Source organism: Rhea americana, unplaced genomic scaffold (genome assembly GCF_003343005.1).
Source record: "Rhea americana isolate MKP2758 unplaced genomic scaffold, rheAme1 scaffold_61, whole genome shotgun sequence".
NCBI lineage: Eukaryota > Metazoa > Chordata > Aves > Rheiformes > Rheidae > Rhea > Rhea americana.
The window spans coordinates 1,069,931-1,086,866 of record NW_028186768.1 but is presented as its reverse complement, the minus strand read 5'-3'; the positions used below and the strand labels follow the sequence as shown (position 1 = coordinate 1,086,866).

The 16,936-nt window shown below is 42.9% G+C and overlaps 1 protein-coding gene across 2 annotated transcripts in view; it reads right to left on the bottom strand.

The window, feature by feature from the left end:
* The window catches only part of BRINP1 (BMP/retinoic acid inducible neural specific 1), a 90,853-nt gene that overhangs the window by 56,070 nt on the left and 17,847 nt on the right, over positions 1-16,936 (bottom strand). The window contains exons 1-2 of one of the 2 annotated variants that reach the window (XM_085320091.1): positions 7,732-7,751; positions 6,411-6,678 (exon numbers count right to left, since the gene is read on the bottom strand). In XM_085320091.1, coding sequence (XP_085176217.1) covers positions 6,411-6,628 — 218 coding nt within the window. In that variant the 5' untranslated portion in view covers positions 6,629-6,678; positions 7,732-7,751. Of the gene's footprint in view, positions 1-6,410; positions 6,679-7,731; positions 7,752-16,936 lie in introns of those variants that run through there. The other variant, XM_085320090.1, reaches the window with a different exon arrangement.

Here is a 16,936-nt window from a genome sequence, read left to right as displayed (position 1 = left end):
CTCCAAGGGGAAATTTAAGCAGCAGCAAAGCATATGCATTTCTAAGTCAACTGTAGCCCATGCTACGTGCACAGTAAAGATCCTTGCTTCATGATAATTCTCTTCCTCCTTCCAGAGAGAATGACACATTTAGAGAGCACGTAGCTGCTCAGATCTGTGGGTTTGTTACAACTAAATAAAAATCTCCAGTGAGGCCAGAGTTTCATTTAGTAGTGTGAATCCCGTTATGAGCATGCAGTTTAGTGTCCACTCTGAATCAGAAAATACAGAAATGTTGGCCAGAAGGGCCCATGGGGGTCCCTAATCCAGCCTCTCACTAGAAGCAGGACCATCGACAGCTCTCAAGCACACCACCCAGGCCTCCGATCAGCCAAGCCCTGAGAACCACCGAGGCTGAAGATCCCCCTCCCCTCTCTGGTGACCTGTTTCAGAGCTGCACCACCCTCCTTAGGAAGTAATTTTTGGGGGGGGGGGGGGAAGCTAACTTTCTTCCCCCAGGCACTATCCCACCCAATTTATGGCTAGCTTTCCCAGCCAGTTACTTGGTCTTTCCTGTCTCAGGAACTGTAGTTCMTTTTTATATATCAAGGGACCATGCTTTAAAGAGCATGTGTAAGAGGTCAGTTTGTTCTGTTACTCTAAGGGCAGCGGGATGGGACAAGACTGACTGGTTTGTTGTCACATCCCCCACTAACTTTTTAATCCGGTGGTACATTTCAACCAGGCTTGGTAGAGGTCTCRGCAGTATTTTGTTTTTACCTGCTGCATGAAGTGAGGCAGCCTATAAATGATCCCGCTGCGGGAGAAGCCACAGGGCAAAGGGATCTCCCTTTCGCACCTCTAGAGYGCCGCGTGGGAGCTCGTCCTCCTGCTCTGTTCCAGACAGTCGGATTTCCCTGGTTCTACTGCCAGTTTGGGAACTGGAAGAAACTCCCATGGACAGAAAATCTGTATCTCTCCTTGCACATTCCCAGTCCCCTTCCAGCCTCTTGTGGTCATCCACTGCATACTGCTGTCGTCTGTTATGTTCAGATGTCTCACAGCATTTAATTAACTCTGCAGTGATCCAGAGCAAACAAATGCTGTCATCTCCCTTGCACAGGCAGGGAAACCAAGGCACGGAGATGTGAGCTCACCCTCCCAAGGCCACATCATGAACTTGGGGCAAGCAACCCCTATAACACCTATGTTGTTTCTCTGCCAGTSTGCGTGTGAGTCCTGTTGGGACAGACGTGTCCCGTCCTGCTGTGCTGTAGGAAACCTGACAGTGCAWCAGCTGAGTGGGGGCCAGCCTGTCCACCCCGCTGGCCAAGACCATCTTACCGCTTCCCTCTTTGCCTCCTGTCTCACCTCTGTCACCAAACAACCAAATCTCATTTTTTTGGAACTTGCAAAACTGAACAATGTCATTAACTAAATTCACTTGTGTCAACACTTTTACTGGAATAGTTACACAGTGTATTCAAGTGTTAAGTCTACTGTTTCTTTCGCTTTGCTTTTTATGTGAATAATCAGTTTCTAGGAGGAGAAAAGAAGGCCAACACAACATTGCACTTCAGAAAAGTGGACTGAAGCTGTTACCTGCTGTGTTGTGGTAACAGGAGTGTTTTCTAGTCTAAACAACACTGCCCTAGTCCCAACATCAAGCCAAGCTGAGCTTCATCTGTTTTCCTGTCTTTGTGCCATACCTCATACCTAAGGCTCTCATGATTAAGAACAACAGGGATAGTCATAATGAATATTCAGACATCCCACAAACCACTCTCAGCATCTGCCATCATATCTGCATTAGCATCAAAGTGCACAGATAATGCTCAAAGCAGCATTTTCCTGCCAGAGGCCCCCCTAAACCAGTCTTACTTGTGTGAATCGATGCTGATTAATGTGCCATCTTAATGCAATTGTATCTAGCCCTACTGTCTATGATTCAATACAAAATTCCTCTCCTTCACTTGCCTTTCTCCAAATATTGCATGCAATGTGCAAACTTTGACTAAAGACACTAGGAAAAACAGTGGTTCAAGATCTGGGGAAAAAAAGACCTAGTACCTGCTAAAATACAATATACAGAAGGAGCAAATGTGATCCATTTAGTCCTTGGAAACTGTAACAGAGAACTGCCTGTCTATGCTAGGATGGTAGATCTGAATTTAGGTATCCTATGGAAAAGTGTCGACAGCTGTGCTGGTCTACAGGAATTGCACTGTTGCAGTATATAAAATAGCCTTGTTAATCAAAACATGCTCTTGCCCTGCTGCTGATAAATATCTGGACTTTGAGTTGTTTTAGTCTAGTGTTGTTTCCTTTTTAAAGTCACCTGAAAAAAAAAGAGAAAAATCGTTCATTTTGCCTTATGCTGCTGTGTAACATCAACAGTGGCTTTATCTCTGTGGGTTTTCAGTATAAATGACACGGTTCTAATGCACTGTGTCCGTGTTCCCACACRGCAAGACACCAGGGAAATCACCACTAAACAAGTGACAGTGTTCCAATTAGAGACGGGTGAGGTCCTCTCCCTGATTTCACATCCACTCCAAATCCTTGGTCACCGTGACTGATTGGAGTTGTGCTGCTGTTGGAGAAGAGATGTAGTTGGGGCAAGCCAACTGCACCAAAACCCTAAGTCCCCAAAGCAACAGCCTGACTGAGGGACAAACCAACCAACCAAAAAAAGCCCTGAGAAATAAAGAAAGAGAAGACTGTAAAGGAAATTCCCATGCTCTAAGGCAGCTGCGTTCCTAAGGAAAGGAGTGATGCCTTAATGCAGAATATGTGCATCTCCTAGCCTAGTGCAAAAAGCAACTGAGAGACATCACTTGGGAGGAAAGAGACTTCTACATTGGAATTAAAGAGCTGACAAAATCCCAACAGCTTTACAGATTCTTGAACTCGATATAAACAGCCCACAGAATGAAATTTTCCCACTGTGGATTTCAGTAAAATGGTATATTCTGGAGAGTGTGTGTGCTCAGAGCCCAGTTTTTAACTGCCAGAAGTGGCTATGGCTCCACTAACTCACCACAGCTAGACTGACATTGACACTGCTTAAAAAAYGCATAGGCCCAGTTTTAAAGTGACTGGTCTTGCAAATGAGGCCAGATATTAAAAACAAATACCCCTTCAACTTCTCCTATGTAGTAGCTCCATCTTTCTCCACTAAAGCCAGTAGAGCTTCCTCCTCCTCAGCTAACCACAGTGGGAGCAGAAGTCAGTCCCAGAGTGCGTTTCCAAAGCACTCAACTCCCTACAGCTGGATTTTTCCAAAGCTCTCTGCTCTCTCCCTCAAACCAAAGCATGATATTTGGCCAAGAAATACTACCCTAGATGCTCTTTTCAGTTTTCCACACCTCTGTGGATTCTCTGTCTCCCTTCTTCTGCTAGTCTCTCTCTCACCTCCAGGTTCCTCTGTGAATAGTGACCTCTTTAGTACTGCCTCTGCTTGCCTCAGAGGGTCCTTCCCTGTGATGCTCCCTTCAAAATATGACTATCTGCAAGCCTCTTGTCTGAGAACTCCCCACACTCACAAGACTACAAGGCACGCGGAACACTGCAACTCATTTTCTCGCATGTCAGAAGAAGTAGGACATCATGTCCTCCCTCTGCTAGAAGTCCTTTGATAAGTGCCTTGGCAATATCTAGTAGAAATGTAGTAAAGCAGATCCTTTTACTCTTCCTATGTATAAAGCTTTAGTCTGAAACTCTTTTCTCATTTTTTTTAACCAGTTGTGTGCTGCTAGTGATGTATCACATAAGTATTATGTGTCCTGCTATCCTTGTAGTTTGTTATCCAGCCATCACATGATCCGCTATGCTTGAGATAAGAGCCTTCTCCTGTGCAGCCCTGCCACATGCAACACCTTCCTCATCAGCTTCAGAGAGCTCTGTCCCTCCCAGTATTCCTGCTGTCATTCACACCACATCTGAACAGATAACTTGTATCCCTTCCTTCCTTATGTGATAGGAGAGACACTGGGAACCTTACTTATATATTTCATCCTGGAATATTTCATTAGATATTTAAAACTACAAAAGTCATCTTTTTGAGGAGAGCATGTGTGTGAAAAGACGTAACATACAATAAGGTTGGATGTCATTGCAAGCTATATCTCCTCTGCAGATCAATGTTTCTGACTGGGAGGGTCCCTGCAAGCAAGCTTTAACTGAGGGGTGCAGAAGGGAATGAGACAATATGTTTTCTTTGTTTTTAGTAGCAGAAAGAGTGTCCAATAAAACAAACAGGTCAGTTTTCCAACAAACAAAAGGAAAGGGTATTTTTTGCACAATGCAATTRTACTACGTAACTCATTGGCACAGGAGAGTATGGAGACACTGTTTCTAAACTGAATCAAAAGAGAATTAGAAARATTCAGAATTATCTGTTAATAACTATAAAAACAAAGTCAGAAGTAGCTCCCCTAAGCTGGGAGTGCCTGAACTCCTTATCTTTTGAAGTTGGAAGGCATCCATGAGAAAGATCACAGTGTTTATTCCAAAAGGAGAACCCTGAAATAAGCCTTCAAATTCTTAGCATGGGGAATTTCTTCCTCAACCCATAGTAGATGAAAGTAGAGATCACAGGCTTAATGTGCAACAGAAGAGATTTTAGCTCCTTTATGAAGATGGGGACAGCAAAGCTRTGGAATGAGTTGCCTGCAGTGGGTGTGAAATCTCTGTCAAGGAAAGCCTTTCAGAAGAGGTTACCCACAGACCRCTGTCAAATGTGACACAGGTATGGCTGATCTTGCCTTGGGGAAGAAGCAGGGATTAAATAACCTCTCAAGGTCCTTCCAGCCCTGTTTCTCCATGATTCTCAGTGACAGGATCCTGGGCTTGATGGATCTTTGGCCTGACCTGCAGTGACAGTTCTTAGATGTGTCTAAACACATACATTGCATACATTTCCCTCCCACTGCAGCCCCTGTAGACTGCTGCGGTGGCATTCAGGGCTGAGCAGCTCTTTAGCAAAGGGCAGGGCTGCTGCTAGGGACACTATGTGGGACAGAGATTTGCACTCTCGGCCGGAGTGTATGCTTTCAGGTAGCACAGCTGGGAAAGCTGGGGGTATATGAGGAAAAAAGTCTATTAAGAAAAGCATGTTTTCTCTGCTCCTGTGTGCAGCAAAGTCAGCAAGATATCGTTCAAGGAAATGTGGCAGCATGATTTCTAGTTTTGGGGGCTGTTTCTTCCCCTCTRGGCAGTTTTGAATGAAGGGGACAAGACAGGACAGCGTCTCCAACCCTTTCTAATCTTCTTTCATTCCACGGTCTCATGCAARGGGAGGGGATGCTGCACTCCCTGGAGGCCAAGGGATGTGCTCAACTCATTTTTCTTCCCCACACATAGATAATACCTAGCACGCTGCTGCTGCGCTGCAAGTGCTTTTGGCTTTCTGCCCATGGGAAAATACTGCCTGCACACATATGATTTTTCTGTTACCCTGCAAGAGTACTGTGCATGCATCTGCATGCGTGTTTACAGTAGGCTACTACTTTCCAACCTACTGGTTTGTGCGGTTGCATTTGCAAGTGTCTTTCAGAAACACAACAGGGACTATATAATTACCTAAATGTGTACGTCTGTGAGAGTTTTGCAGTTTCTTATGGTTTTAGACTAAATCTCATGACACTTGCTGACTTATTCCCCTTCCCTCCAAAACACCCGTTGCTGTAATAGGTTCATATAAACATCTCAGTTTTTCATATTAAAATAAAAAAGTATGTGTCTAGGTATCACAGCTGCCAAGAAGAGCTTGAAGCAGGCAACAGCAAAGGCTTCAAAACCTAAAAGGCAAATAAATATCCCAATCCTGCCTATTCTCTTTAGTTTTTTAATTGAATGATTTTTAAATCAAGCTCGTAGTTCTGAAATCAAGTCTGGCTCATACAAACAGATAAACTGCAAAGACCTGTGGTAGGCAGTTTACAGTGGTGGTGCAAGCATAGCAGGGTGAGAACTAATGTACTGCAGTGTGTCTCCGCATCTTTATGTCTGTTCCTGCCTGCACAAACCTTAAGCTRCTGGAAGTACACGTGCATGAGTCTGATATGGATACTTGATCTGCCCATAGGTACATTCATATTGACAAACATGTCAGTGCACCTGTCTTTAATCTGTCCCCATAGGAGAAGTACACCCACCCCTTTAGCCCCTGTCTGCCTTGATCTCCACTGTGCTCATTGCCATGGTCCCACAGGGTCTTCATCTCACTATCAGAGCATTACATCTGAGTCTTTGAAGCAACTTGCACTACCAGATGAGAGTGGTAGAGAACCAAAGAAGCATTTCCAGGTGGAACAGAGACAATGACATACCTCACTATTGACTACCAACTATGACTCTATGGGAACTAGCTGCATTCCCACCGTCTAACAACCTATGCAAGCTATGAGTGCTGTAGAAAACCAACATACCTGTATATTTTATATCTGGTTGTAAATCCTTGACGATGTCTTTCCACAAAGGATAAGTAGCTCCGTGAGTGGTGGAAAGGCCCCCTGTCTGAAATAAGCCAATCAAATTCCTTGGAGACATGTTGATTGGTAGCAGCTGGGTCCTGGTGGGAGGGCTGTACTAGTATATGGTCCCATATAAACAGGAGGTAGAGGAACTCAACAAGCCTCCAGTTCATGCTTTTCTGTCTGCCTTTTTCCTCTCATTCTTGCTCCATTCTGTGGAGTCCTGTTGAAACAGAGAGGGAAGAGGAGGAAGGAGAGAGATGGAGTGGTAAGAAGAAGGAAAGAAAGAGAGAGAGAGAGATGAATGGGCAGAAGGAGAAGAGAAGAGGGAGAAAAAGAGTTTAAAAAYTGGAATTGCTTTGATCCTTTGACAACCTTCCCTCTGGGTGAAAATAGACATGAAAAAACAAGTTTTAGAAGCCTTCAGTCCCTCTCTGTTAACAGCTCAGAGTATTTGGCAGTGTTTTATTCATGCACCTAAGTGATGTCTTTAACCTTCTAAGTATGTATCACCTTTGAAATAACCAAGTCTTGGCATGAGATATCCTCAGCCCAGCTTGTCCATCATTTCCCTCATGAAGTTCTCTGAAACTCTCTGAAAGATGAGTGAAGGCTGAGCGCAGAAGGTGGCCGCACCCTAGGCTACAATTACCCATTTATTGTCCCTTTAATGTTGGGCTAGAGAAATGTGTCTTCTACTTTCTTGTCTCTCTGATGATCTATAATCCATACTCCATGCAACCTGAGCAATCTGTAAAGACCTAGCTTTTACTTTAAAGTGTTGCCAAAAAGGAAATAAAACAAAATAATTATCCAGGTTTCAGAGATGAGCACATGAGGACACATGGACACACACACACCCCACTATGAAATCCTGCTAAACTTCGAAAGTTAAAGATCATCCAAACCCACTTTCCTGCCTAAATGTTTGGGATGTGTGTGTTTAGTGGAAGGGCACTATACGCTGCTACTTGGATTATGGCAAGACCTCAAGGCTCTTTTCAAGATCAAGGCTCCACAGGGTGACACACTGCACATGCACATCCAGGGGTGGCAGATTTACTAGAGAGCTTAAGGAGATGCTTCACACTACCTGGTGCAGAGTACAGTCCCACTCACATGACAGGAGAACGGCTGCCCACTGCACAGTCCCTTTTCAAATCATGGCTGCAGGCAGCCCCAGCATGAGCTAGTTTCTCTCCCCAGTGTGTTTAATGTCTAAATAGACAAGACATATGATGAGTGGGAAGGGAAACAGAGGGGTGAAATGCCTTACCAAAGGTTACACAACAAGCTATCGATACAGCTGGAAGAGAGCCCTCATCTCCTGACTTCCATTTCCAGTGTTTCAGCCATTAGATCATCCACCTCCACAGTCACGCTGTTGGCATGATGCCCCCTCACCAAATGAAGTCTTGTGCTCTGTTGGTGGAAGGTGAGTGGCTTGATTAGCAGGTACCCCGCGCCTGGCGCAGTGCTCTTCCCCTTCTGCTTCATAGCAGCAAAGAGACTATAGCAGCAACCCAGCTTGCATTCCTTATTAATCAGAGCTAAACATCTACATTGCAGTTGCTGGGAGCTGTTGATGCTGCTCTGAAAAAGCCATCTCCATAAGCAAGATGTGTTCCTCCTCCTGCCCACCTCCTGTCCATCTGGCTGCCTTGCTGAGTTTCAGGGGGATGTGCCCAGGCATGCAGAGTCATCTTGAGGCTGTGTTTCTCACTGTGGGTGCACAAATCCAGCCAAAATCTGTCCTCAGGGCAGCCAAACCCCTCCTACTTCTGGAGAATATAGCATAGAGAGACTGGAGCTACTCTTTAAAGCAGGAGAAATTGGACTATACAGAACTGCTACAGAGAGATCTGATTTCAGGCTCATTTGTACATCTCCAAACAACCCTTCTGCTCATGGATCTGACTCTACCATAGGCATTCTGAAAGTCTGTAATTTCCAGGGGCAAAAGGGTCTCACTAGGAGTGTAGGAGAGGCCATGCAGAGGAGTGCTGGAGGTGTCATGCACATCTGCAGCACTAACTGCTAATGTGAGCACTTGGCTGGTGCAAGGGGTATGGTATGGACCAGAGATCATCAGCATCTGTGGCCATCACGGCCGGCTCTTTGGCTGCAGAAAGTTCCTCTGGGAGCACGGCAAAGGTGCAGCCCATGACAATGAATGTGCATGTCTTCTGTGCGGGTGTATCAAACCTGGGAGTGTGACAGGGAGCATGAGTGCCGAGTGTGTGTGTGTGTGTGTGTGTGGCTGCGCCGGAGTGTGTGGGAGTCTGCACGTGTGCACAGCATGTGTTTGTGGAGCTGCACTGAGCTCAGCAGCACTTGACAAAACGGAGTTGTCTAAGTCTTGTTAAAAATGATAGTCAGCTGTTGCATTACATGAAAAATGGAAAAAAAAGTTAAGTACGGGAAAAGCAATAAATGTTTCTATTGGGCACATAAAAGCTCCTTTCTAATTACAGATAGAATATTATTGCTATTAAACCTAATAGTACCTGTCGATCTTGACTGAGGAAGTTGTTACTGTTTTGGAGATGTATTTAATATTAGCCCTTACCACTGACTCCTACTTCAACCATGCATGGCACAGTTTTCTGTGCTTTAGTCTTTCTCCTGTCAGAAAAAAATGATTCTACTYTACCTTACCAAAATGGAGCTTGAGGAGTTTCCAGCTCCACGGTGAAGGGAATACAGTGTATTCCCACTGGGCGACAATACAKGTCTGCTTCCACTCATAACAATCATGAATCTGAGGTGATTCCTGAGAAATTTTCTCAGCTTCATCCCACTCTTGGCATTTCCAGATTCCAGTTCAGAAATTCATTCCTCCTGGTCCTCTGTTTGGGCTACTTCTCTGTCCTGCTGCTGCTAGCATGTCTCCAGTGTGCTCCCTCCACTGTAAACAGCTGCAGATTCAGGACATTTGCCATCAGATCGGTGTGCAGAYTTGCTGCTGATAACGATCAGTTGTTCTGTAAATGTTGTCCAAACTCACTTAGTTGTCTGTTCATTAAACCCTTCCATAACTGCTTCCTTCATCAGCCAGCCTGGATCAGTYTTACTTTAAACATTTCACTTTCTATTGAATTTCTATTGCAAAGAAAGAAAGGGAGATTTTACATTCCAAACTGCATTGATAGCCCATCTCCAGTTGCCAGTACAGTGGAAGTGTGAASTGAAACACTAGAAGAACCAAATGAAGTGGATTTCAGAGAAATCCCTGCTCTGTCATCTCACATGTGAGCATCATACATTGAGAAAACTTCAGCTTACAAAAGAGAGGGGATAGTCACTAATATCACCTCCCCTCCTCTTTACCCTTCCTCCCTTTCTTTTTAAGTCAAGGTTAGAGTTAGGATGATTAGAGTTGTGATAGCTCTTAATTAGGGGTTAAGACATGGGCAGAGCATTTCTTACGATAACTAGGAGAAGCAGACACATCTCCAGTCTGGAAACTGGCTGGAAGTATCAGCGCTGAGAACAGGGAATGGTGCCTGAGGCAATGGAGGATGGTAGAACACAACTTGGTCCAGACAACTATCACACAACCAAGTTTAATTTTTTAGCAGTATCTTCTTCCCTTCCCCCCAGTCTCTGCTGCAGAGATGTTGTTTCACATTAAATATTAATACATACCACAGGGCTGGTCCCATGGAAGCCGTAAAGCTTATGGGATCATTTTGTGTGTGAGGTCTATTCAATCTAACTACTAACAAGTCTGAGTCTTAAAATAATTTGTTGCTTGGCATTATGGAGTTCCACTGATGTAAGACACATCCTGAGGGTTTTGCAAAGGGGACAGAGCAAAAAGAGGCATAAAGGGGATTTCTCCATGTATACAGCCCTTCAGCAGGAGATCTATAGCTTAACTGTAAGATACATTCAGTACAAAAGCAATCTCTACAGTAAAGGACAATTGGAGATGAGGGTGACGCATACACTGGGTTTTGATTCATGAATCCAAAAATTCTGTTTATTTCTGACCCACATACCCTCTGCGATCTTGGGCTACGCCTTTACTTGCTTTTTTTGCCTTACTTTGTAATTGTCAGCTTGGAGATATAATAGTATTTATATGTGACCAATCTGGACTGTGAACTTGTTGAAGATGACATTTTTTTGTGTATACCTCTTAGCAAAATGTAGTGCTGCTGCACATTTGTCTTACTAGGCATTCCTGTCCTAATAGCAATGAACAACAACCTCTCAAGGAGTCAGTAAACTTTGTAATGCAACAGTTAGAAAGAATCCAAGCTCCATAGCCCACTTCCACTCAGAAACATTACACAGTTATGCAGTGATCTGAGTCCTTCTGGTTCATGTCAATAAACATGATCGTGCAGGTGTCACCTCTGTTAATAAATATGATTGGTAAGTGAAGCAGGACATGGGCTAGAGTTAAGGGTAAATATGTACTGCAAAAAGAAAATGTTAGAAGTGCTGGTTATAGAAGCTGACAATTACAAAGTAAGGCAAAAAAAAACAAGTAAAGGCGTAGCCCAAGATTGCAGAGGGTATGTGGGTCAGAAATAAACAGAATTTTTAGGTTCATGAATCAATAATACTTTCCAGTATTGCCTATCTTGGAGGTACATCCATCAATGCAAATGTAGATTTCTTTTACAGTCCCTCTTAGTTTGTTAGATGATTTAATATGGCCTTATTCTGATCTGAATTCAGCCTGGAGCATTTAATGTTCTTTGTCTTATGAGTCTTTCTTCAGGATTCTTGGAGGAAAAATAGGCAGGTACTTTCTGTAAAGTGCAAGTTGTATTTGAATGTACACTTAATTTCATTGTGATTGATATCTGTGTGTTAATTATATTCTATTTTAGGCAATACTTTTGCTGTCACAAGGCAGCACCTTTTATCCAAGGAGTTCAAATTGAATTAGAGACATTAATTAAAGCTCTCAGCATTCTAGTAAGGCAGGCAAGTGCTGTTATTCCTGTTGTTTCTTGAAATAAGAAGAATGGAATAAAATTGGGTCTCTACTTAGCCACTTAAATGATAATTTTTATACAGTGGGATAGCTAAGAATGATAGATTTTGCACAAAATGATGCTGCCAGGTCTGTTTCATATTGGGGAAGCTATATAGTTCTCCCTCCCTGCTGTAAATGGGAAGACAGGACACAAGAGCACCAACTCTCCATTGCTTGCTCTAAACACTATACTTTTCCTCTGCCTCCAGGGATTTTAAACCTTTCTTCTAACCTCTGTACCTTTCATTTATCCCTTCTGTTAGATTCAGATTGATCTTGCACACATCCCTTCTGTTTTCTCATGCTCGCTGTTGTAAACTATTTCCATCAGAAATGCAGACTCAGGAAAAAGAAATTATTGAACACATTATTTGCAGTAAAGAAATAAGTCCCCTATCTCTTTAAGCTTCATGCACCAATAATTCTTTCTTGTGTCCCACATTTGGTTCTTGGCAGGTTGAGAAAGGTTTCTGCCTGCTGCCATTTACCAGAGGGAAGAGGCTAACAATTGCTATTTGTATCTGAAACACTTCTGTTCTGCAGCAACTTCACACACTGCTTTAGGATGCTGATAAATTAGTAAAAGCCTGAAGTGTCAAGGGAGAGATGAAACAGCTTATGTTAGTTTAGAGCTCGACCCTRCAAAGTGACAAACGTCTGACCTCATTTCAGGAAACAGCTTAAGCGTATGCTTAATTTTAAGAATGKGAGATATTCTCTCAGATTTTGTTCAACTACTTCTACTTTAAGCTAACTGTACACTTACATTCCCACCAGACAGATAATTACTGTCCTACACTTTTAGGATTTAACTCTGTGTAAGTTGCTGTGTGCAACAGGAGCAGCATCATTTATGCTCTGCATTTAATTCAGGGATGGCTCATGAAAGTGCTGGGAGACAGATACTGCCTGTGAAGCAGTTTTGGATGTCCTTTGGAAATGCTAGCCAGTGAGCCCGCCAAACTGGAGACATCTATGTATGCATACTGGAGCCAGGGGAGAACAAGGAGAATGGATGGAAAGGGATGGAAAGGGATGGAGAAGATAAGCCCAGCAGAGTCTGTCAGGATTCACTGAGTCATGTGAAGTTCTGGGGGTTAACTTGGCCCCTAGAAATGCAGAATTTGGCCATTTCTGCCTTAGATCAAACTACAGAGGCTCATGTCTGATTGGAGTGAGAGATGGAACAACAATCCACCAGTTGCCCTGACTTTCTGGATGACTTTGGYATGCAACATAATAAAATCCCAAATGATTGCAGGCCTATTTCTCTATGGAAGTGAGACTTCATTTCAGGCAGCAGTGGGTGAATCCCTCTCCAAACCACAACAGTTCTACTCTGACCAATGTCTAAATTTCTGCTTTTTCTTATCTATTTTAATTTGAAATATGCGTGAGTTAAACCTGAGGGACATTCATCAGCTGAAACATTTTGGGGGAGGAAAGGTGAAGAGKGGAGATGAGAAATGCCTCTCCATATATATCAACACAGTCCATGCATTCACATCAATTTTGCCAAACTGTTCATGCTGAGAGAAGTAATAATTRGAAGAAGTCAATGTTTTTTGTTTTAAGAGCTCTAAGGGGAAAGATGTCCAAATTTCCATTTGAAATTACTAATTAATTTTTTGAATGGCCCTTCCAGTCTCTTAAAAGAGAACAGTGATAAAAATATTTCTTTTGACCCCAAATGACTTTGAGGAAAAAAAGATTTTTCTTTTCAGCTAGTCAACACTTTGCTTACAACTTGTCAGAATATTCAGCGAACCAAAAACGCCCTATGAATCCTTCGTTATTAATGCAGTTCAACTGGCAGCCTAAAGGGAGCAGGTTTTGTGCAAGAATTCTAATTACTCTCTGTGTATAGCAAGGCAAAAATCACATTGGTAACAACTAGGTACCTGATTTCAGATCATTTGTCCCTGCACTCCAGTGAATTATCAATCACCAGAGTTATTACAGTGAGGATGAGAGGCAGAGGTAGCTCAAAAYCAAAGAACTGTGGCAGGCAAGCAACTTCAAACAAGTCCCATCACCAGGTGCTGCTGGACTGTGTTAGCAGAGGGAAATGAACACTATTAGCCCTTGTCATAAATTTGTCCCGATCTTTACTGGCCAAGGTGCCAAAGCCATTGGTCAGAAATCCAGGTTCAGGTCTCTGCTTAGAAAGGAGATCCATCTGTCAATGATCAGTAGATTTGAAACCAAACAAATAGGATCTACTCTATGTACATCCAGATGTGTGATGAAGAACCACATTCTGAGTACAGTCCTGCTAAATCTAGGACTGAACAGTATTGTGCTAGGTGCTGTACAAAAAGAAACCAAAAAGGCAGTCCATGCCCCTAAAAGCTTACAATCTAATTAGAAGACCAAGGACACCAGATGGYCAGGGACAGATGGGGGAATGCAAAGGAACAGTGAGATAATACCGCTCAGCAGGCTGAGCAGTGGTGTCAGCACACCAGCAGCCCTACTTTGGCAAGATTTTCATAGCTATTGTCATAAATGAGAGTTATAAATAGGGAGGCTGGATAATGAGCTAGCTTTGTAGATGTTTGTGAGGAACTCCTCTCATTTGTGAAGTGGCAGAGATAGAATGAATATAGATGATAATAATAATGATAAATTGCACTTTTCTGAGCTGCTTGTGAAAAAAAATATGGTGGGTGGTGAGCACTGATTTCTATTAAACACTGCMCTGAACTTGAAATTATTCCTACTCTTATTAAATTATTTTCCAAACTAGACCACTTGCCCATAATTTCATTCTAAGTTACACCAATATGCAGCTGAAGACACTGATACTGAGATATATCTGTATTCATACATCTCATATCAAAGTCCAGTAATCTCWTAAGTGCTAATAGGTTTTTATCCTTGCAGTAGCTCTAGGAGAATGGGAAATGCTATYTTTCCCTTTTTGCAGAATGGAAATTGAGAGTCAGGGTATATTAATTGCTTGTCCCAGATCATTTTATAACTGCTCCAGGAATTCAACTCAAATCTCTTAAGGCGCAGTATAGTGCTACATCTTGCAATATCCTTCCTACGCACCTTCACGCTACCATTCCAGAATTAGCTAAGACTTGCCACAGAACTGCTTAGAATTTTTTTGGATTGCTCATTTTTATGTCAGAAAAATGCCAATTCATCAGGCAAAACACTTTGGAGAAATTTGTGATTTTTTGTGAAAAAAATGAACATTTTGATAAAGTCAGCTTTTCTTTGGAACAGGATGTATTGAGTTTTCTGTTTGGAAAGAATTGGTTCAGGATTTTGTTTTATTTTTCATTGCTTGTTGAGTAATATATATTAAAATCCCAAATGAAGTGTTTTCTTAAACAGTGTGTTTCGATTAAACCAAAATACATGTTGTAATTTATGCATAAAAGGAAATGTCCAAATTAATTTAATGCTTTTGTTGCATTTTGGAATAAGAATTTACAGAAACACCTGCTCTACACAATACATCTGAATAAAAAAACTTAACTATTCTCTAGCATTGTTATGGGGAAATTCCAAAAGAAAGTAATCTGATATCTGAGTTTAAAGAGCAGGTCTGGGTCAGAACCTAGAAGCCATGGTTCTTGTTTTCATGCCTACTCCATTTTTTGTACCAGTCTTGCCTTTCTAACATATTCCATTGCAACAATTTTTGGACCTGTAAGCAGAGGGCTAGAAGGAAAAAATCAATGCCAAAACTGCCCTGAAGAGCAATAATGTGGTGTTCAATCCAAAAAGTCAACTGCTATCCCAAACCAGACATTCTGTGCAGTGTTATTTTTGTTCTGAAGTCCATTCCTGGGCAGGGCACTCTACACCATGAACACATGGAGTGGGCCCTGCCTGATGGGATGTAGGCAAGGCAAGCTAACAGTGCTTCCTTYGGTATGCTAAGAAGCTACACTGACCTAATGGTCCTTGCAAATTATGTATCTTCCTCTTTTTCTTGCCCCTCAGAAAGGAACTTAGTTTGTGACCTGGGTCTTTTCTGTTTTGCATCTCTGGCTGAAAGTGCACGAGGGATTAAAATCCACAGGCCATTGCTTCTCCTGGTACARCTCCTGCTGTTCGGGTAATGACAGCCCTGCCTGCTGGGATGCAAAGCACCATTTAACTCAGCACTTCCTATCCAGATTCTGCCACCATTCACACTGGATGAAGCCAAAGCAACCAGAGGCAGCTGAAGAGGTGAAGGAAAAGAGACTCAAGGTTGCTGATGGCTGCAAATTCTCACCCAAGGCAGATCCACCTCTCCTGTCACACCAAGCAACTGAAGAACTGCTGCGACCATAAAAATCTCATGAATCTAGACTCACAGGCTCCTGCAGCCGCTATCTTAGACTGCCTGGGTGAAAGTCCTGCCAGACTGTGCCGTGGGCAAGCTCAGACTCGGTAAGGACTGCGTGGCTCAGCCTTTCACAGAGGAGCAGAGCTGTAACTGGAACTGGGGCTGGGTAAACACGCTGCTGATGTGGGCTTGGAATGCCTGGTCCTGATGGAGGGATACTGCCTGGCGGCTTAGAGATGTTATATGAGTCACCTGCAGAGACAGAGACACTGATTTAAGTATTCAGGAAGGACTCCGTAGTACATAGGTCACTGATCTGAGSCTGAAAAGACTCCATGTACTGCCCTGCCTCCCTGTAATTTATATGCACCTTCATGCATAGGAACTTAAATTCAGGTTAGAAAGGCGAGCTAAAAATGTGTAATAGCCCCAGATAACACCACTTTAGTGGCAGCTTCTGGAATAGAAGCCAGACCTCTTGATTGTAGGTCTCCTGCTCTGGCTGCACATCTCTCAGCAGCCACAGGTTCTGCTGGAAGGTCTATTGAAGGCAATGAGGCTTGGATTGGATCTTATTGCAAAAGGATAATGAAATATCATATTAACTCTTAATTCAGAACAGTATATTAAATTAGAAGCTCAAATTAACCTGAAACTGCATTTATATAATGAGTAGATTTAAAATCTGTGTATCATGAAGGTAGGAGAATTTCTGTTTTCATCAACTTTGAATCCTAGAGCCAATCCATCTGCAGTGCCGCATTTCAGCCTATGCGCTAAGCCCTAACTCTGGGATTTCCACTGAGAAGGAAGGATGTGTGGTGAATAAAGCCATCTTATACTTACCAGCATTAATCTGTCAAACACAGAAGGGCTGTTACTAGCTAGGCCCCAACAAATGCCAAGAACTGAAAAATCCTAGAGGATATTGAGAAGCTGCACTGGCATCTGACCATCACAAATAGTCTCTCTTTCATCAGTGAACGATCTCACAATACAGACTCARTAGAAATGGAAGGAACTCAGTCCTCACCAGCATTAGAGGCCAAACCCACCCAGCTCTGAACATCTCAGACATTAAGGCAGTTTGGTACCCAAGCTTAAGGCCACCTCTAGCTGTGAGTTTTATTTATTTCCTTTTTTGAGACTGTTCTGCTCTGCACTAAATCCATCTTCTGACCACCTGGAGTG